We start from the raw sequence: 22,122 nt of genomic DNA on the forward strand, positions 1-22,122 counted from the left end.
ATTTTTTAGCAAAGCTCGGGTGCCACAACAAGGTACAGTTCCCAAAATCCCATAGCCTGGTGCCACAGCAGTTGAAGTGGTATCAAATTGGGTTATTTCCCCAGTAAAGGGTACAGTCTCAGTAAAGTTAATCCTTTAAGGAGCCTGTTATGTTTTGGCTAGTAGGCTGGGGGGACATGGCTTTTGGCTTTCCTGTTCCTTCAGCCTAAGAAAAGAGCCAGGCAGTCTATAGCAGGGTTGAGGCCTGCCAGCCTTTTTGCAGTTTTGAAGCCTGATAATTGTAGGTTCACTCTCCAATGAAAATACTCTTGGGGAGGGAATATGTAACTGAGTGTTTCCTTTAGCTTTTGGGGCTTTTGGGGGGCATTTTCTGGTGGAGGGGAAAGGGTCGGTACTTCTCCCTGTCCTCGTAACCACAGGAGAGGACAAGTCACTGAAAAATGTAGGACATTCAAGAAGAATATAAGCTATTACAAAATAAAAGATGAAAGAAGAAGGGTAAAAGGAAGGGACTTCTATGGAAGTTAAAGACTGGCTATAAATAAAGAGAAAAGAATCTATGGAGTTTATCACATGAAGGAGATCAGGAGTTTATCCTGTGAATATCCCAGAAAAATCACATAATTACGTGAAACGATTTCACACAATGTCGCACAAAATCCACCATTAAAGTGGTCACAAAGCAACATTAATGCACATCTTTTTACTTTTGGGATTTCAGCAACAATGCATTTTTGATATCACTTTATTTGTGCAATTGCATGTGAAAAGCATTTGTGCAATTACCTGCCATTTTAGCTTTATTTGCGGGATGCTTTGAATGTGCTTTAATCTTTCTTTAATGGCAAAATTAGCCCCAGTGTGATCAACTCTACTGTGTGTATGTGTGTGTATATGTGTGTGTGTGTGTTTAAAATATTCAGAATACATAGGAAACATAAGATGAATCATGGGATATGAAGACAATGAGAAATGATACAACAAAATAACCACTGTATGTATGTATATTAATGAATATATAATGAATATGTACTTGATAGTTGGATTTGTCTGATTTACCTATGCAATAAAAAGATAATGAATAAAAAACAAAATAAAAGTTAAAAACACTTCGTAGCCATGGTCAAAATGGAAGACAGTTTGAAATTCCTCCTGGACAGAAGGTTGAAATGTACGGGGACTATGGTCATATTTGTGCCCATTTGTGCCTATTGGTTACAACTAGTTCTTTCTTTCCAAGTAACTCTCCTTGGACTAGGTTCCAATGACTCATGGACCACCACAGGTCCAGGGACAACCACTTTGAGTACCTGCCACTGCAATAGAAGAAGCTGCTTCTTCACCAGTGTTGAAATATAGGATACAATCACCCCTCCTAACTTGTGGATCTGAGATCTGAGACCTCGATTATGTGCAAAAGAGTGACCTCTGGCATTTCTAATGGCGCATGCACCCGGCTTGAATACGTGCAAGCCTCCATTTTCATGGGGAGTGGGTCAGTGGATTTCTGGATATTTAGAAATTCCTCCTGGACAGAAAGTTGAATGTAGGATGTGTTCTGGATCTTAATTCTTTTGTAGATGGTATGAGATGGGCAGGCATTTTTCTATTATCTCCAGCAGCAAAATGCCTTGGCCAGTCCTGGGGTTTTGCCTGCTTTATGCTTTTTTGGAAAATGCCAACTAATATAATTATTTATCAAACATTTTTGGGAAGTACAGCTTTTGTGTATGGAACTAAGTGGCTCAACAGACAGCCCCTAAGGGGTGGCTCCATGCCGCCCCTTTCCTTGCTGGATCAGGGTCATGGCAACCACATGCCTCAGCCCCGATCTGGCTGTTGTGTGGTGCAAAAAGAAGCTGCAAAAAGTGGCTCCTTTTCACGGTATGGCAAGGGTGCCCTAGCCACGGTGGTGGCTTTTTGACACTCTTTTGGCGCAGCGCATTTAAACGCTGCACCAATGGAGTGCTGTGACACCCCATGCTGTGCTGTTGAGTGCATGGTATGATAGCAGTGTGGGGGCGGTTGGCATGTGTACACCACGCCCCCACAATGGCATATAATGCTATTCTATAGAGGCTCTAAGTATTCATTGTGGAGAATAGTACTTGGATGGCACCTTACTATTTCAGATGGACTCAGGAGCAGATTGAACCCTGGCCCTCAACTCAGCCAATTCAAAAATAACTGTACTTTCTCCTAGGACCTTATCACAAGGGAGGCAAAATGCCCAAATCCCATGGATAATATGGATTTTAATCCTGGCAAAATCTCGCAAAAGCAGGATTGTTTTCAGACACATCAGGCTAATGGAGCATTAACCCAACATTAACCCATACAGAAAGTGGGCAAAATCAGGTGCTTTCTACCTTTGAGATTTTCCCGAAAGTAAAAAGCGACTCATTTTGCTTGCTTTCTGCACGGGTTAATGCCATGTTACTGCTCAATGTGCGCAATGTCATTTTCCCAGATTTAAATCCCGTTTTTGCACGGGATTTGGCCGCTTTCCTCCTATGTGATGAACTTCTTAGGCCAAGAAGCCAGAACCATGGAGCTTGGTGGAAGGGTTATTGAAATCAAAGGATCAGAGTAAATGCCAAAGACAGGAATCATATTTATCTCAGACAATCCATATGTATTATGTGTTATTTTCTTTCATCATGAAGTACAGTCTTCTTCTTTTACCATCTTCCTTTGTCATTTTACCTATGTAATCATGACTGATCTGTGTTACAATTCTGTGAAATAGACATTTAAATAGTGTAGGGCCCGGGACCAGTGCAGGGCCATGGTGAATTTTCTGGACAGAAAGAAACAATTTTAGCCAATGGGCACAAATATGGTGCTGGTCCCTGGCACATTGGGAACAAAGAATTGCAAGTTCTCCACTCTCAGATAGTCTGAGAAGCTCTGGTGTAGGGAACTCGACAGTGAAGAATATTTAGTGCAAAATATTAAGAAATATTTAGCTTTAAATCTATTCCATGAAGGGGTAGATTAACTTGTAACAGTGGCACTGCAACTACTGTGTTGAGCAAATAGACATTATGCACCCAATCTCCCTACCTTCCATATGTAAATTAGACCTTCTTTATCCTATCCCCCCTTGCCTTTTTGTTTTTGGTGTGTATAGTTCCACCACTGTTATTTCTATTTGGTTTAATTGATTTAGGCAGTATATATTGGAGAAGTTTTTCTAGAGTTTAACAGGTTGCCTTTGTGACAGTAGACAGCCTTACTACATAACTGCACATTCTTTGTATCAGATAGCCCCTGTACATAGTAAAACAAAGCAAATAAATTCAGTACCCTTTACCTCAAATATTTCTAATTTTAGTCCCAGGACAGGAACTCTGTTGCCCTCCATCAGCCCCAGGCAGCATAGCTTACAGAATTGTAACACAGATCAATCATGATTACATAGGTAAAACGATTCCTCAGTCATGGTGGTAGCAGTCCAACAATATCTAGAATGCCATGTTACCCACCCAGTTTTAGTTCTTTGCAGGAGATTATATTTAATAGGTTTTTGGGATGATGATGATGATGATGATGATCATCATCATCATCATCATCATCATCTTAGCATTTCTATATTCTATATATTGTTTTATTTAGGTGATGATGGTCTACCATTTAATACTTATTTGTATAAACAGAAGAATTATGTAGTTCACAATAATGACCACTGGATGACAGTATAATGTTTAAGACAAACAAAACTTGTTTTTTCTAGTGTAGCCAGATTGCAATGTGATCAGATATTTAGAGAAGTAATAAATAGACTAAAAGCACCAGGTCCTATCTATCTTTGAAAGTAAGCAGGGGCAGCTCTAGTTAGTATTTGGATGGGAGACCACCAACAAATACCAGGTGCTGCAGGCTATATTTCAGGGGAAGGAATTTGTAAAATCTACTTCTACGTAGTCCTTGCCTAAGAAAACCCTATGAAATTCCTTGGGTTTTCACAAGTTAACAGGCCACTTGAAGGCATGCCCAAACACACCCCTGCTACTACATACTATTACTATGAATCAGCCATCCTAACTAGGTATTTTTCAAATGTATTGCACTACAGTTCCCATTATCCTCAACCAGCATGGCCAGTGGAGATTTTGAATGAATTCTCAAATAGGGGTTTTTTTTTAGTATGTTGTGACTCCTAGGAAAGGAGGATTCTTCTGAAAATGTTCTCTAAATGGTATCAGCAATGAAATGTCCTAGTGATCTCTGGCAACTAAAAAAGCATGATGCTGGACTGGATGCTTGGTTTGATTCAACAACGCCCTTCTAATTTCCTAAAACAAAATTGTCTTCCCAGATGTGAGCATACAGTTACTTACTTCACTGGTGATATTCATAGAACACTGGAAGCCTATCTCAAGAATCAGAGTGTAGAAAAGAATCAGTGTTCCAAAATTAGGAACTTCTCAGTATCAAGCTGCATGATACAGTAAACCTCTTTTGTGCTTTTTAAGATCCTGTATTTTATTATAGCATTATTAATATAATAACAACTGTTAGTAATAAACCTTATTTATATTCTGCATTTTCCCAAAACCTGGCACTCAACGCAGCTGTCAAATTAAAATAAATACAATATAGTTTAAACATAGAAAAGATCAGTATTTTGAGCCTCAGTATCTCTACGAAGGAAATCTATTAGTGGACTGTGGGCTACAGCAGAGGAGCACAAAAGAGCAGCCCGAGTCCGCTCCGGCTGCAAGTGGGTTGGGACTGCACCAACCGCATGGCCCACTCCCAAAGCAGGCAACGGCTGCAGGACCCAACCTGCACCTCCAGGAGCCGGGTTATCCAGGCTCCTTTTTGCCCTGGTGCAGCTTTGGGCCACATTGGAGGCATGCATTGTTTGAACACCACGCCTCCAAAACATCTGGAAGGTGCTTCATTTGGCCTGTCAGTTCCAGGCCTGAGTCTTTTCAATACAGTTTAGCAAGCATTATTAGGTTCTTGATCTAGATGTTTTTGTACTTCAGTGTGTAGAGTATCTTAATGCTTTAAGTATGTATGTAAGCTATTTTGAATTTATGCTTAAAATCCATTTGAAATGCAATATATGCATGAACACATGATCCTCATACTGGTGACCCTAGGAAAGATTCTATTGTTTATGGTGTATGCCTTCAAGTCTTTTTCAGCTTATGGAAACCCTAAAGCAATCACAGGGTTTTCTTGGCAAGATTTGTTTAGAGGGGGGTTGCCCTTCCCTTCCTCTGAGATTAAGAGGTTAAGAGGACTTGCCCAAAGTCACCCAGTGGATTTCCATGGCCCAGTGGAGATTCAAAACCTGGTCTCCCAGTGTCCTAGTCCAACAATCAAACCACTACACCATGATAGCCAGCCCCATAACTGCTGATTTTCTCCCTCTTCCTGTCAATGAACCTGAAAAGGAGTGAATACCTTTCTGTTGCAGGGATAGTTTTTCTATGTCTCTGGCAGAGACAAGCAACATACTGTCCAGTGTAAAGTCGAAGGCTTTCATGGCTGGCATCCATAGTTTTTTGTGGGTTTTTTGGGCTATAATGTCCAGTGTTTCCTGTCTTGACACAGATCAGGCCTGACCCATTCTGTCTGCCAAAACAAAACAACAAAAAACCAAACCCAGTTTTTTCTGCTAAAATTAAAACCAAAATCTGGAACTAATTCAAGATTGAAGCTTTATTGACTTTAATGTATAGAAAGTACAATGAGATCTCTTAAAAATCAACCCTAGAAGTAGGAGATATCCAAAGAGACTTTGCATATGTCAGAATTTATACAGTATATAGCAATTTTTCACTTATTCTTTCAGATGAACTGCTTTGATGCTAATATTTTTCTGGCAGTATTGTGATTTAAAAGACTGAACAACCAAGTCAGTAGGAAAGATAGTAGTGAAAATAATGATTGGTCCCTAAACCATCAAATTCCTAAATTGTAATGCTGTATTTACTTACAAATCAGTGGAACTTAGATTTAGACAAATGTAAAATGGATTATATCCTTCCAACCTGAAGTTGCTGCTAATGGAGACCTTGCTTATTCCTACTCCACAGAAGTACAGTATTTTAGTCTGACAGCACCGATCACTTGTTAGATGATCAGAAGGGAGGAAAGGGATGTCTCATGTCCATTCCTCCTTCACATACCAAACAGCAGATCAGCTCTGTCAGATCTTAATTTGTTATGCAGAGTGCATGGGGTGTAGGAGCATGTGCAAGATTCCCCCACTCAGTTCAAGACTCTTCACTCAGAGGGAATTTCACAAATGGGACCTTGTTTCTACTTGTAGATATCACTGGTTCAGGGAGTCTAATATTTTAAACCATCTTTCCTTTATATTAATTTTAAAATATGAATGCAAACCTTTTTTCTTACAGTGTCACTGTAACAGCTGAATGTTCTTCTTTTCTTCCAAGTAAGTACACACTACATTTCAATATCATTATTGTTGGCTATTCATGAGTGGTGCAACTGGGAGCTGGAAATTTACTTTTAAAAGTAATTAGTTATAGTTAGTGTTCTGAAGAATTTTTAGAAATTATAATTAGTTACAGTTTTAAAAGTCATTCCTTACTTTCACAATTAGTTTTCAGTTGTTATTTCTTAAAATTCTAAATGCTGTTGTACAAAATACATGTATGTTCTGTCCACCTTAGTGTTCTCTTTGTGCCCATGAAGACTCTGTGGCAGCAACAGAAGGCAGAGGATGAGCCAGTAGGTGAACCATATAATATTCTTCCTCCACCATTTAGTGAGACCACACCCATGTAACTATGAAAATAACTTTAAAAGTTACAGTTGTACCATAGGGGAAGTTAAGGTATCTTTCCTTCATCTGCAGTTATAATGTACTGTAGTTATACATCTGGTTTTGGAAAGGGGGAATTAGTACCCTAAACTGTGGGTCCCTGATAGAGAAAACTGTTGCAGATAACATGTGTAAGCATTACAATCAGTTGAAATGGCAGCTAGTACGTATTTAACCATGTGTAAGCAATCAACAGTGTGCTATCAGATTACATTTTCCTTTCCATAGTTCTTACTTTGGAGTGTAAATTTGCCTCTGTTGGCACAACTGTAGTAAACTGTTTTGCCAGCCCCTGCATTAATCACTTTAGATCAAATCATACTTTAGCTAAACTCTGAAATTATAGTGTGAAAGTAATTCCATGTTGCCTCTAATCATGATTAGCACTGTTTTCAGATATAGCTACTAACTGTAGTTGATCTAGCAGGAGAAATTTCTGTCCTATAATAGTGGGAAAGGAAGGGGAAGCAGGAATGAACCACCTCACAGCTTTGCTTTTGATTGCTTAAACATGTGGACGTTTTCAAACGGGGAAAATTGGAAGATTAAACTGATCACAATGCAGGGTCATCCAGGGCATTCACAATTGCTTTTCAGATGATGCTGCGCACAAACCAGTCAGAAACCAGACAGAAAGTGAGGTAAATCAGGGGATAAGCATTTACACAAAAATACAGTGTTTTCATTTCCACTTAATTAACAAATTCGCTTTCTTCACGTAATTGTAGCAGTCAGAAAACCATGTCCCCCATTCTCCTTGTTCCTAGATTTCCCAGGGTTCCTTGCTGTGCCAAGGAGAGGGAGGGCAACTTGTTCTTAAAGTGATACACACACCTCTCTTTCCCTCATGCGGCTGGTCTTCTCCTCTTGCAGCCTTTAATTAAGGGAACAGCTGGTGGGAGAAGGCAGAGAGGGGACGTTTTGGAATTCCTCCTGTACATGGAGGATATGTCCTGGAAAGAGTGGCATCTGGGAGTTTCAGCCCTCACTGAAACCAGGCAGGTTTATAGACCAGCCCTGTTGTCTTTCTCTCTAGTGGGTGTTTGTGCGTGTCTTATGGGAGTCTGCAAAGGGAAACCTCAGCCTGCCTTACTCTGAAACAGCTTTTGGGAGCAAAGAGGATTTTGTGTATGTAGAGCATGAGCAAAAAAGTTATTTCCAAGCTAGCAATAGGATTTTTCCTCATCTGTCTGAAACCCAGGCCCGTTACAGACGGGCCTTTAAGTACGGAGTCAGTCTGTACTAGGGTTAGGAAGGTGCGGTGCTTCCGCACCCCCTAACCCTAGTACAGACTGAGTCCGTACAAAATGGTGGCGCCCCATCTACATGGGGGCCGCCATGACGACGTCATGACCGCGCTGCCTCTAGACGGGGCAGCGCGGACGTGACGTCATAGCTCCATGCGAGGACGCTTAATGCGCCCTTTGCACGGAGCAGGAAGGAGCTCCGTTTCGGAGCTCCTTCCTGGTTTGCGTCGCTGTTTTGCGTCGCTGGGTGCAGCCTTCAGACGGCTGTGCCCAGCAACGCAAGGGAGAAAGGGGCCAAGCGGCCCCTTTCTCCTCCTCCCTGCCGCCATGGGGTGTCCTTGGGGGTTGAAGCCCCAAGGACACCCCTTTCCAGGCTGTGGGGAAGTGGCGGATCGGGGCCTCGGAGGCTGCCAGTCTGGCAGGATACCCCGGGGAAAGGGGCGGGTACAGGCCCCCGCTTTTCGGCGGTCTGTAATGCACCCCAAATTTGCTTTTGACCCACTTTCTTACCTAAGTACAGTGGGCCCTTCCTTTATGTGGGGGATCCGTTCCATTCCATTCCATTCCGGACCTCGCTGTGTAAGGGAAATCCAGTGTATGCTGGAGCCTCATTAGAAATAATGGGTCTTGTGCCTGTGGTGCAGTGCGGTGCGTGTGCCTCATTATTTCTTCTGGGGTGCATGAGGGCTTTTTTTGGTGCCGCTTTCAGTGTATGCATAAGGTGCGCCCTCGCATGACGTGGGTGCACTGTAATGTGCTTTGTGTGTGATAATCATTAGTGAATTTGCTTGCTTCTCCGGGATGCCAACACTTTAACCTTTTTGGGGTGAGACTCTGAGGTTGAATGACACCCAGTGAGCTATGGAGTACAGCAGAGTATAACTATGAGTAGTGCTGTGACTAATGACACAACTAGACTCAAACTCAACTGTTCAGCTGTTGAAAATCTAAGAAAAAATAGTGAGAAGAGATGTAACAAAAGCAGGCAAGGGATATAATGCAAAGTCTGACTGAATAATATGAATAAGACTTCAGGGAAAACTTGTCAATAATCCAAGTTAATGCTCCAACTTCAGATGCAGAAGAAGAAGAGATTGAAGGATTCTATGCTGGAATCCAGAAGGAAATTGACTACGCACCAAAACAAGACTTCTTGTTAATCATAGATGACCGGAATGCAAATATAGGAAACAGAGCAGAATCAAAGACTGTAGAAAATTTGGTCAAAGACCAAGAAATGAAGCAAAAAAGCTGAATGAATTTTGTGAGGCCAACAGTTCATTCATCCCAAACACATTCTTCAAGCAACAAAAGAGGTGGCTGTACATAAAGACATTGTCTGATGGCCAGTACAGAAAGTTAATAGACAGCCTGAAGAACATACCCATAGAATGTAAAGATAATGTAAAAAGTATAATTTGTACTATTTAAGTCTATGTCATGGCCAGCCATGAGGAGGACTCGGCTGTGCCAGGCCCCAGTTCTGCCCTGCCAGGTCCCGGCTCTGCTCTCCCAGCCCCAGAGGATTTGGCTCAGACAGACCCTATCTCTGTGGGGTCTTCTCCAGTGGAGCCTGGGGCTCAACAGCCCAGCCTTGCCCCAGTAGAAGTGCCAGATTTGGGAGACATAGAGCAGCAGAGCATTGAGGTTCCTACCTTTAGCCAGAGGAGATGAGAAAGGGTGTGGCTTTGGCGTTCCAGAGGCTTGCTGAGAAGCGCTCATTAGGCAATCAGCAGCTGGGATAAGGGAGCTAGATATAAGACACCTGACAGATGCTGCATTCTCTTGCCAGAGACTTAGTTCTCATTAATGAATGCTGCTTGATCTGACTCCTGGCTTCCTAGAACCTTAACTGCCTTTGAATCCTTGACCTCGGACCGGACCCTTTGACCAACTCTCTGGCACTCTTGCCCTCGGACTGAACTGGTAGTATTGCTCTCTGTAATCCTGAACTTTGGACTGGTTAATGGCTTATTCTATTGGACGTCGTTTGGCATTGTGGAGGAACTGCTTCTTGGCAGCTCGGCGTGTTTACCTTTTGCCCAGCAGGCTCTTATCAGCCGTGTGAATGTGTGTTGGCAGTATTCCCGGACAGTCTAATTGACTGGAAGGCGAACGAACTCTGAACTAAACCCAGGGACATTGCCAAGGAGGAATGCAAAAATACACTATTTGTAGTAAAAAAGAAAGAGAATCATCAGTGAAACTCCTCAAGCAGTTAAGGATAGGCAAGAAGCAAAAGTAAAAGGGGGCAGAAATATTGTCAGAACTATGAATACAAATGTTCAGTGATTTGTGGGCAGAGACAAGGAGAACTAATATAATATTCAATGCAGGGATATTGAAAATGACAACCAAAAAGGAAGAAAAAGAGTCTTCTTCCACAAGATCTGAAAAATCAAAGGGAAATTTAAACCAAGATGCTCTATGACCAAATGGAAAACATTACATGGCCAAATAAAAAGACAATGGAAACAATGCACTGAAGAACTATATAAAAAAGATGAAAGGGTGACAGATTCATTCATGGAAGAACCATTTGAAAATGAACCTACACTTTTAGAAGATGAGCTTGAAGCTACACTCAGAAATAAATCACCAGGAACAGATGGCATACCCATAGAACTGCTTCAAGCTACAGAGACAGAATCCACCCTAGTTCTTGTTAAGGAAAAAGCAACATGGGTTATACAGTAAATGAAATAAAACATGTATGTGAGAGTCAGGGTGACTCAGCAGAAGCCAATTGAGAACCACACAGGTGTAAATGGTAATACAATTAACAAGTCCTGAATGCCAAGGACAAGAAATGTAAAGTGGATAATTGGACACACCTGACAATTGTTAAGTGGTCAAGGCTGAGATGATGAAATCACTAATTGTAGGATGAACCAAGAGAACTAATGAGAATGATGTACACGCCTACTGGGTGGAAACAGACAACAGTGGGTGGTACCATGCATTGACTATAATAATGACTATGCATCCCAATGTATTGTGTGGGTTGTAGAGTGAGGAGTTGAGTATTGTTGTATTGGATAGTTTAGGAGCTGTATATAGTAGAATAAAGTAGATCTTTTATTTAAGACTATTGAGTTGTCTGGTGTCTTGGGTGAAGCTACAAGAACCAGCTGGATCCAGAAGAAGGGTGAAGACTTCTGTGGAAGCAAGAGTGAGAAGGCTTGGAGAGTTTGTCAGGGTCTTCAGCCTGTTCTCTGTAACTCTTGCTAAGCTATAACCACTGGCCAAAACTGGTCAGCGCGGTGCACAACCAGGTGGTGAGTTCAAGCCAGAGGTGAAGAGCTACAACTCCCATCATCCCTGACAGTTCTAACTATAATCTGCCAACAAATATGAAAAATAAAACAATGGTTTTCAAATTGGAAATGCTCAATATTTATTTCAGTCCCCAAGAAAAGGGATTGCAATAACCACACTTTTACCATTTATGGGGTGAGAAATGCAGATGTTCAAGCAGGGTTGAGGAAAGGAAGAGGCATGAGGAGCCTTGGTAGTGCAGTGGTTAAATGTTGGCACTGCAGCCATTCACAGTCACAAGGTTGTGAGTTTGATCCCAGGCAGGGCTCCAGGGTCCAGTCAGCCTTGCATCCTTCTGTAGATCACTGAAATGAGTACTCAGCTTGTTGACGGCAATTAGCTTATACATTGTAAACTGCTCAGGGAGTGCTTCAGTGCACTGATAAGTGGTGTAGAAATGGACTTGCTATTGCTATTGCAAAGACTTGGAAATATTATTAAAGAAAGTCAAGAAAGTGCAAAGGTAGGTTTACATTTGAACATTAAGAACAGAAGAAATAATGTCAGATGATTTGCATAACTTTAAAGCAGATGCTAAAGACATTGAAAAAGTTCAAGATTTTGCATACCTTGGCTCAGTCATTAATTGGAATGGAAACTGCAGTCAAGAAATCAGAAGACTAGGACTTGGAAGGGTAGCTATGAAGGCTATAGACAAGATCCTGAAATATAAAGAAATATCATTGAATGATTAAGATAAGATTGTTCATGCCATTACATTTCCTGTTTCTGTGTATGGTTCTGAAAGCTGGAGGTGAAGAAAGCTGATAGGAAGAAAATCAATTTGAAATACTGTGCTGGAAAAGAGTTCTATAGATACAGTGGATTTCTAAAAAGACCAATAAATGAGTCCTAGAGCAAATCAAGCCTGAACTCTCCCTAGAAGCCAAGATGATTCAGTTGAGGCTGTTGTACTTTGGCCATATCATGAGAAGACCCGTCTCACTAGGAAAGACAATAATGTTTGTTAAGACAGAAAGCAGTAGGAAGAGAGGAGGGCTGCATTCCTGACGGACAGACTCAATCATGGAAGCCATGGCTTAGAGTCTGCAAGACCCATGTAGAGCTGTTAATGACAACATGACTTGGAGGCCTCTCATTCCTTAATCGCCATAAGTTGAAGCTGATTTGATGGCAGTTAAAAACAAGTAGCTACTGCTACTCCTTGGCTTGGCTTGGCTTTGCATTATGTCTTGTAAAGGAGACACTGTGGTTGGTGTCACCACATGCAAAGATGCGGACTACAGTGGTACCCCAGGATACGAATGCGCCGCCTTACGAAATTTCTGGGTTACGAAAAAAATTAAATTAAAAAAACTGTTCTGGGTTATGAAGGTTTTTTCGGGTTACGAAAAATTTTTTGGTGCTTTTCGGCGCTTTTTCACACGAAATCGCGGCTTTTCCCCATTAGCGCCAATGGGTTTTTCGGCTTGCGAAGTATTCCGGGTTACGAAAGCGGCGGCGGAACGAATTAATTTCGTAACCCGGGGTACCACTGTACTCTCCCATCTTCTGTTTTACTCACTGTTTCACTCATTTCTTTTCCACCTGGCCACCCAGCCAGTTACACCCAGCCAAACTGCTGCTGAAGGGGTGGGACTGAGATTTCCGAAGGGTCTGTTCAGTGTCTGGCAAGGCTGCTCCTCTGGCAGCCGTGCTGGACTCAGAAAAGAAGGCCCTCTCCTCAACAGCAGCAGCTGCTGAGGGGGGCAGCACTGTAGCCTCTGGAGCACCTGTTCAGGGTCTGGCGCAGTCACTGGGGGAGAGAGAAAGAGAGGCAACACCCCTTCTCACTCACCCAGCAACTTCACCTATCCCGCCAGGTGTCCTACTCTACCAGTTGTAATAATAATAATAATAGGATTTATTTATATGCTGCCCAATCACTGGGAATCCGGGCGGCTTACAACAGAGGGGATAATAGACGATTCCCCACCCTCAGGCTTACAATCTAAAAAGACACGACACAAAAGGAGAAGGGAATGGTAAGGGGGGGGTAGGGGATCAGGTCCAGCATTCTTCTCTCCCTCTGAGGCCTGGACCAAGGCAGATGGACTGGAGAGAGGGCTCTTTTTTTTTCTGGGGTGTCACCCAATGTGACCACACCTCTGGGTGGTGTGATACTTATGGCCAGACTAGGTGACCTTAGGCAAGCTATAAGTCTGCCTTAGAGGAAACAAGAACAAACCACCTCTGTACAAATCTTGCCAAGAAAACCCCATGATAGGTCTGTCTTAGGGTAACCATAAGTCAGAAACAACTTGAAGCGCACAATAATAACATATCCTACAGCTGTGTTTGCTGGACCAGGAACATGACAGTGAGATAATATTTCAAAGTACTTATAACTTTGCAGGCAGATTGTGTAAGATTTTGTTGGGGGACCTACCATTCTCTATGTACTGCAGGGCTATAAATCCCATTATCCCTAACAATTCGTTATGCTTGCTGGGGCTTAGAAGAGTCCAACAACAGCTGGAGGTCTATGGTTTTCTGTGCCTGAAAGAGAAATTACAAAATGGACATCTTTATGCCAGGAAATAACTCTGTGACTGGCTTCTTGAAAACATAAACCAAACAAAATCTTCATCTATACTTATAACAGAGGAAATCTATTGTGCAGCACAAGAAGTGCTATAATTTTACTTTTCTACCATTAAAGACTTTTTAGCCTTCATATAATTAGCTTCATTTGTATAAATGTATGTATCGAAGGTTAGAAAAAGGAAGCTGAAAGTGATATTTCAGTGTGACCTTCTGCAAAATCTGTTTACCAACAGTGTGGAATACATGTACAGTACTGTATTCTTATATCTGTTCTAGTAGAATAGCAGTGTATGGTTTGAACTTTGGACTACTGCTCTGGAGACCAGGGTTTGAATCCCTAGTCAGCCATGGAAACTCACTGGGCGATCATGGGGAAGACATGTTCTCTCAGCCTCAGAGGAAGGGAAAGTCAAATCCCCTCTGAACAAATTTTGCCACAAAAAATCCATGATAGGTTTGCCTTTGGGACACCATAAATAAGAAACAACTTTGAGACACACAACAACAAAGAATAATAATACTTAAGAGGAAGCTTTTGGTGGGATTATTCTTTTTAGGAGATGCACACACAGAGCAAGATGCTCATGGCAGTTCCTCATCAGGCCCTCAAACCTCTGATGTTACCTCTAATTACTGATCAGAGATGAGAGGGTACTTCAAGGTGCTTTCATTTAAACTGCCCTACATGGAACTGAGCTGTGCTTTACTTACAGGATGGATGATGCATGGAATGGAATTCCAAGCCAAGATAAATAATCTCTCAATCGAGCCTCAAAAAAAGTTTACTTTTTTAAATCACACCTTTCAGAAACCCAATCAACTTCTCAGAGAACCCTAGAATTCCAGGGAACCCTGATTGAGAAGCCTTAGAGGATCCATTTTGATAGTACACAGAGTTAGGCTGCATATATGTTGTTGAGGACAATGAAATTTAAGCAATCTAAATTGTGCATTGTTTTGCACCTTAAGTACTTATCTACACTTCTTTTTCTTTTGGCAGTTTTGAAATCTTATAGGGCAGCATTTAAATAGATCTGTTTTTCTATAATAAGTGAGTCCCACAGGGAGTAGTTGCTCACAACAAATGCACATCTATAAATATTCATAAAAGGGTACCACAGTTTAAATAATTGATTTGGCCTGTACTGAAGTGCCATCAATTACAGGTTCTTTATAAAAAAAAAGCCAGGAGATATTGGTGAATTATTTGGATATACTATAGTTTTTATAGCTGTATACTATAGTTCATAATTTTTAAAAAGGCAAATATATGAAAAAAAGAGAAATTTGAAAAATGTGAAAATAATAATAAAATATTTATTGTTGTGCTCGTGATATTTGGTTGTTTTAAGTAATATCAAATCATTCCAGTTGTTATTGCAGTAAAATGATAGTGTGAAATTGATGCTGTTATAGTATAACAATAAGGACTTGACTCATGTATTTTATGTACACATGCATTCAACTGTAGTGACAAATGGCTTCATGCTGTGTGATTAAATGCATATTAGCATTTGCCCTAGGCATTTGATTATTACCATCTTTACTTCATTACATTTCCACACTGTATGGCCATATAATTTATAAGATAATACAGACATCACTTTGTTGCTGATAGGAATTATTCTGTTTTATGGATGGTGTCCTTTAATTTTGCCTTTCATGGATTATAAAATTGGTTAATATCTGCTGAAGTGAATCACTGGAGAAGCAAATAAAGATGTTGGCCCCGGGTCACAATGTCATTTGTGATACTGGCAAAATCTTACAGGCTCATTTATCCCTGTACATGATTGATAATACTGTGGGTTAAATGGAGAAAGCTTTGCTTCCATTAAAGGATCATCATGAATGAAGACCTCCCACTTAAAAGTCAGGCATGATGAGAAGACAAGAGACTATCTACAGGTCAAATTAAATAACTTAAATAATTTAAGTGGAATGACAGTGTAATTTGTCCATCCTGTGTTATTACCTTGACCCCCATCAGGTTTACTGCTTTGCTTTCTAGTGGAGAGTATTTAATATGTAATGTTTAATAAGTGTTGTTCACATATATAAAAACCTTTATGACACTTAAAGGTGTGGTAAAAACAGGTTTTATAATATGCTTTCATGAAAACCATTTTTACCTTGTAATATCTGCTAAACATAAAATCAGTAATAGAAGAGCACACAGAGTGGGGATGCTTCAATGTAGTGATTTTAATCATTTTTGCAATTTTAATTTTTTGTTATATTAGTTATAAAAAAATAAGGTTGTTTTCAGAAATGCGCTTATAACAAGACTGAAAAGAACATTGCTAAGACTAATACAGACTTATTTTTTCTTAGGTAAGAGTTTACATTTTTGCAGCTGTATTTAGCAAAATGTACAAAGTTAAATGTAAAATAAATCCAATATATGTTAAATGTTTGAATAATTATCATCATTCCTTTTTCTAAATAAAATGTTGCTGGGGCCTCAGACAGACAGCCCCAAAGGGCTACAACTGGGCTGTGTTGGGAGCATAGTGTTCAGATGACACATGACTTGACCACGGCCGGAAGTCATCTTAGGTGCGCCTCATCCTGGACGAACTACCCCAATGTGGTAAAATACTGCTCCTTTTTGGTGAATTGTTCAGGACCATAGTGGCAGCCCTAATCAGGGCTAGGTGTGTGCGGCTGCTGTGGTCTTGGGGTGAACGGCAGGGGCACAGTCCTGGCACAGACCTTTTGCATCGTCTGCTTTGCCCCATGTGACCAATTCAAATAATTTATATTAAAGGCTCCTTTGCAAAGGTCAAAAGGATTATTTTGATTATATAAAAAAATCAATACAGGGCATAGCATGTGTCACACAAGGCAGTTTTAGGGGCTGTACAGACAGGCGGCAGGACACTGACCCTTTTTGCCCTGGATTGGGGCCACGGCAACCACATGCCACGGCCTCTGGAGGGAGTAAAAAGAAGCTACGAAAAGCGGAATCTTTTTTACTCCCTGGAAGGGGCATCATAGCTGCACCAGTGTGCCATGATGATGCCTCTTCTATGCCATGCCATCCAGAAGGGCATGCGGTGTCATGGTGCGATGGGGGAGGAGTCACAGCATCCAGTGTGTGGACGCTGCACTGTGGCTCTGCCCGCATGCCGGCACAAAGTACCAGTCTATATTGGACATTAATTTTTTAATCTTCTTTACTTTATTTTAGTGTCATCTTATTTTTCCTTCTTTCTTACCATGTTTTCAAACAAAAAAGTAAGTAAAGTTAGAAACACATTACATACTTTTCAAACAAAAAAGTATGTAATGTGTTTTTTTTACTTATTTTATTATACAATATAAGCAAGACCTTATTGATCATATACGTGTGTTGAAATTAGTGAAACTAAGGTCCAGTACAGACCGCCACTTTGGGGCTGCCTGGGCTGAAAGTAGGGCTCGGGAGAGCAGAGCATCTGCATGCTCCACGCTCTCCTGGCACCATTTTTGTGCACACACATTCACATGCGCCGATGATGTGCTTTGTGCACCACGTCCAAATGGCGTGGCGTACAAGAGATGTCACTGCACCGCTCCAAAGCATTAGTGGTGTCTTGGCAGCAGTGCGGAAAGAAGCTGCAGTTCGCAGCTCCATTTTGGGGCAGATTGTTGCCAAGCCTGTGCAGTAGCCATGGCAACGATCCAGAGGAGAAATGGGCGGACTCTTTAAAAACCTATTTTTAACCAAATATTCACTTCAAGCACATGTATATATAAATGTACTGTACTGTACTGAGACTGTATGCCTTGAGCATGCTTCGAATACATTCACATCATCAACTCCATGTATATTTGAATGCTGACACATGTGAGCAGCCATACTTGCAGAGCTGCTCATCGATGTGGGTTGATAGTGTGAACAACAAACCTGGAATGCATGAGATTATTTGCATAGTTGCGCTAAAAAAACCAGCAATGGCGCGTTATACACCGCCATAAGGGACGTCCTTAGGACGTCCCATTTTGAAAAAGGGGTGTCTCTTCCAGACGCCCCTTACCCTATCACGGACAGAGTCCGTGACAAATGGTGGTGGCCGTTCCACACGGCCGCCGCCATATTGATGTAGCGGACACTGTACGTCCGCACATCGCCCCCTGGAAGTGATGCTACGAGTGCGCAACTAGCGCCTCACGACGTCTTTTCTGGGGCCCAGGAAGGAGCGCGATTTCCGCGCTCCTTCCTCGGAGTGTCTGGGACCTGCACGGTTTGGCCGCTGTGGCTCCCGGACACTGCAAGCGGCGGCGGCGGGAGACCGCCGCAATCCAGCGGTATGTTACCCGCCAATGTGTCAATGTTAAACCTCTGCTAAAAAGCCTTCCCTTAACCCCTTGACAGAAACAATTACAGCCAGTCTTGCTTTTACCATTCTTAGGCAAGGTAATCGAGGGGGCAGTCACCATTCCATTCCAAGCAGTCTTGGAAGAAATGGATTTTCTAGATCCATTTCAAACCGGATTTAGGATAGGATATGGAGTTGAGACCGCCATGGTCACCTTAGTCAATGATCTCCGTCTGGGCATCGACAGGGGAAGTGTGACCCTGCTGGTGCTCTTGGACCTCTCAGCAGCCTTCGATACCATTGACCACAGTATCCTTCTGGAATGCCTGAGAGAGTTGGGAATTGGGAGTACTGTGCTCAAGTGGTTCTGGTCCTACCTCTCGGGCAGATTCCAGATGGTGTCGCTTGGAGACAGTTGTTCGGCCAAGAAGGAGCTCATGTCAGGCGTCCCACAAGGCGCGATTCTGTCCCCAATGCTGTTCAACATTTACATGAATCCTCTGCATGAGATCATCCGAAGACATGGGGCAGGGTATTATCAGTACGCCAATGACACTCAAATATATTTCTCTATGTCACAGACGGATGCATAGAGATGGCGTTTCTCCTCTGAATGCCTGTCTTAATTTGGTAATGGACTGGATGAGAGAAAACAAACTCAAGTTGAATCCCGGTAAGACGGAGGTACTTGCAATAGGGACCCCTAATCCGGGCATGGAGTTATGTCAGTCAGTTCTGGATGGTGTCACACTTCCCCTGAAGAACTCTGTCCGCAGCTTGGGGGTGCTCCTGGACTCGTTGCTTCAACTGACAGCTCAGGTGGATGCGATGATCAAGAGCACTTGCTATAAGCTTTGGCTGATACGCCAGCTGCACCCTTTTCTGGAGCCGTGAGACCTTGAAACAGTAGTACAGGCGCTGGTAACCTCTCGACTCGACTTCTGCAATGCAATCTACATGGGGCTACCCTTGTGCCAAGTTCGGAAACTTCAATTAGTACAAAACATGGCAGCCAGGCTGGTCACGAGCACATCTAGAACTGCCCATATTACACCGGTTCTAAAATCTCTTCACTGGCTGCCAATCAGCTTCCGGGCAAGGTACAAGGTGTTGGTTTTAACCTTTAAAGCCCTACATGGCTTGGGTCCTGATTACTTGCGGGAGCGCCTCCTTCCATACAATCCTCCCCGTACACTTCGGTCCTCTGGGAAGAATCTGCTACAACCTAAGAAGACCAGACTTTCAGCGGTGACCCAGAGGACCTTCTTATCAGTCACTCCAAGGCTCTGAAATGACCTGCCAGACAAGATCCGCCATATTGCCACCTTGGAAAGCATTTTTAATTCCTGCAAGCCTTTGTCTTAATCAGTATTTAATAATAATAATAATAATAATAATAATAATAATAATAATAATAATTCCAAGGATCACAGCGGTGTACAACAAGGATAAAAACAGGTAAAACCATCACAATCCCATACCCCAACAGTATTACAAAATACAATAAAAACAATTACAAACAACAAACAACCATACAAGTGGTTGTGTAGAATGGAATACAGCAAAACATGGCTCACTCTGTTATGATTCGTTATACTTGCTGCACTTGTGTGTTTTTGCTTTTGTTTTCATTTGTCTGTTTAAATCTTGCTGTTGCTAGGACTTTTAAGTTGCAAACCATACATCATTCAGTTGTAAGCATGACTGAGCACTTTCTGAAAAATTCTTCTTCTTTTTTTTAAAAAAAGTAGCATAATGAACACGTGCATGGATCACCCTCACTTGTAAAAATAAATGAGTTCAATATGAAAAAAAATAAAAATAAATATAAAAAATAAAAAGGCTATTAAGACGGATCTCTTCCAGCAGGCCTTCCCAGACTAGGTTAGATCCATTAGATCCATTAGACTTGCCTCTCCCCCCTATTGATACCGACACCAAAATTGATTAATACCAACACCCCCATCACCCCCTCTTCTGGCCTGTGAGGGAGATGACCAGGCAGGCACAGCTCCATCAGGTCTAGCCTGGAAGAAGAGACTCCTTCCTCCATAACTGTCATCTTCCTGCCCGTGAGGGAGTTGATCAGGCAGGCCCAGCTCCACCAGGGCTAGCTTGGAAGAAGAGACTCCTCCCTCCATAACTGTCATCTTCCAGCCTACGAGGGAGATGACCAGGCAGGCCCAGCTCCCATCAGGGCTAGCCTGGAAGAAGAGCCTCCTCCCTCCATAACTGTCATCTTCCGGCCTGAAGAAGAAGAGCCCTCCCTCCAGTCCATCTGCCTTGTTCCAGGCCTCAGAGGGAGAGAAGAATGCTGGACCTGATCCTCTCCCTGGGTTCCTCACCATTCCCTTCTCCTTTTGTGTCGTGTCTTTTTAGATTATAAGCCTGAGGGCAGGGAACCGTCTATTATCCTCTCTGTTGTAAGCCACACGGATTCCCAGTGATTGGGCGGCATATAAATAAATTCTATTATTATTATTATTATTATTATTATTATTATTATTATTATTGGAAGATTCATTTCTTATGCTAATCAACCCAAAATTTTTAAATGTATTCCTATTGGATAGTTTTAAATTTTTTGATGTTTAATCTTTTTTTATAAGTTGATTACTGTTTTTATCACTGGGCGGAGGGTTGGGGTTTTGGGGTTTTTAAATTGTAACTTTAATTGTTTGATGTTTTATTTATACTGTTGGAATCTGCTTTGATTGCATATGAAAAAGCAGAATACAAATAAATATTATTATTATTAATATTATTATGACCCTAAGGATATCTTTTTTTTAAAAAATTCAAAAACCTATATCTTGTTCTTGGAATGCAGTAGTTTCCCCAGGTAATTCAGACCAGGATCTAGTAGTGGACAGCAAAATCCACTGAGTCGGAGAATATGATCTTCCCTTCCTACTGCAACCCTCTGTTTCCTCTGGAAATCTGGAAAACCCTCTGGACTGGGTTTTCAAGCATCTCTAAATAGTGCAGGAAGAAGGAGAGAAAAAGAAAGTTCCACTAGTGGTTTTGTAGCACCAGCGCAGTGCTGGACCTTATTCACTGCCATTGCTATTGCAGTTCAGAATATAGTTGCCAAAATATTCACCTGTCTGTTATTCTTATTGAGCAGCACACCTACTAATCACTCCAACTCAGTCATAGTCTGTGAGCTGCTAAACATACTGCATCCTTTTCAAACCTTTAAAAAAGGTGTTTTGTAGCATAATCCTATGCATGTATCTTCACATAATTCAGTGTCTTTGGGTTTAATGATGTTTACTCCTTTAGAAATATATGTAGGATTGCAGCCCCAATTATCTGGAAGCGTTTCTATACTTGTGTACAATAAACCATAATTACCTCCATGACCTTTCCCACTGAGACTTTAAAAAGGTGGGCATATACCTAATCTCCAATTAGCTTGTATTGTTAAATTAGAAACAGAAAAACAATTACACTACTTGTGCAGTGCACAATGACTTACTGGAGTTTGGAAGTTAATAGTAATTAAGTCCTTTCCCCCATAGCCATGGTGTAACTACATACAATTAAAACTGAAACGAAAGATGGTTTTATCCCCTTTGCACTGTAACTTTCCGTTACTTTTATAGTTAAGGGGCATGACCTCACCAAATTATGGAAAAGGATTATCACATCATTCAAATGCTGGCTTGTGCTGTTCCTCTTCCTGCTACCACATGCTCTTTTGAGGTGATGACGAGGTGGATTTTTAAATGTAATTAAAATTGATGATCTTTGTTACTTTTGCAAAATGGAAAAGTAAGAAGTTACTTTTAAACAATAACTATAATGTCTGCTAAGTAATTTTCTTTTGCTTTGGAGTGATAAATATAACTGATTGACACTGATAACTTTTAATATTCACAGCTCTGCATAT

The 22,122-nt window shown here is 41.6% G+C and overlaps 2 protein-coding genes across 8 annotated transcripts in view; one reads left to right on the forward strand and one right to left on the reverse strand.

Annotated features, from left to right (window-relative positions):
* The window catches only part of PRRG4 (proline rich and Gla domain 4), a 56,983-nt gene that overhangs the window by 32,550 nt on the left and 2,311 nt on the right, over positions 1–22,122 (reverse strand). The window contains exon 1 of one of the 3 annotated variants that reach the window (XM_042472479.1): positions 21,855–21,912. The exons of 1 other annotated variant lie outside the window; for it this stretch is intronic. The gene's annotated coding sequence lies outside the window, so the exon portion shown is untranslated. Of the gene's footprint in view, positions 1–6,366; positions 6,413–21,854; positions 21,913–22,122 lie in introns of those variants that run through there. One more of the 3 variants, XM_042472469.1, reaches the window with a different exon arrangement.
* The window catches only part of CCDC73 (coiled-coil domain containing 73), a 115,249-nt gene that overhangs the window by 626 nt on the left and 92,501 nt on the right, over positions 1–22,122 (forward strand). For 2 of the 5 annotated variants that reach the window (XM_042472296.1, XM_042472307.1), the window contains exon 1: positions 17,662–17,789. In XM_042472296.1, the coding sequence (XP_042328230.1) occupies positions 17,744–17,789 (46 nt within the window). In that variant the 5' untranslated portion in view covers positions 17,662–17,743. Of the gene's footprint in view, positions 1–102; positions 281–6,380; positions 6,419–6,659; positions 6,718–17,661; positions 17,790–22,122 lie in introns of those variants that run through there. The other 3 variants (XM_042472332.1, XM_042472324.1, XM_042472315.1) reach the window with 3 other exon arrangements.

The sequence above is a fragment of the Sceloporus undulatus genome, chromosome 1, assembly GCF_019175285.1.
Source record: "Sceloporus undulatus isolate JIND9_A2432 ecotype Alabama chromosome 1, SceUnd_v1.1, whole genome shotgun sequence".
Classification (NCBI taxonomy): Eukaryota; Metazoa; Chordata; class Lepidosauria; order Squamata; family Phrynosomatidae; genus Sceloporus; species Sceloporus undulatus.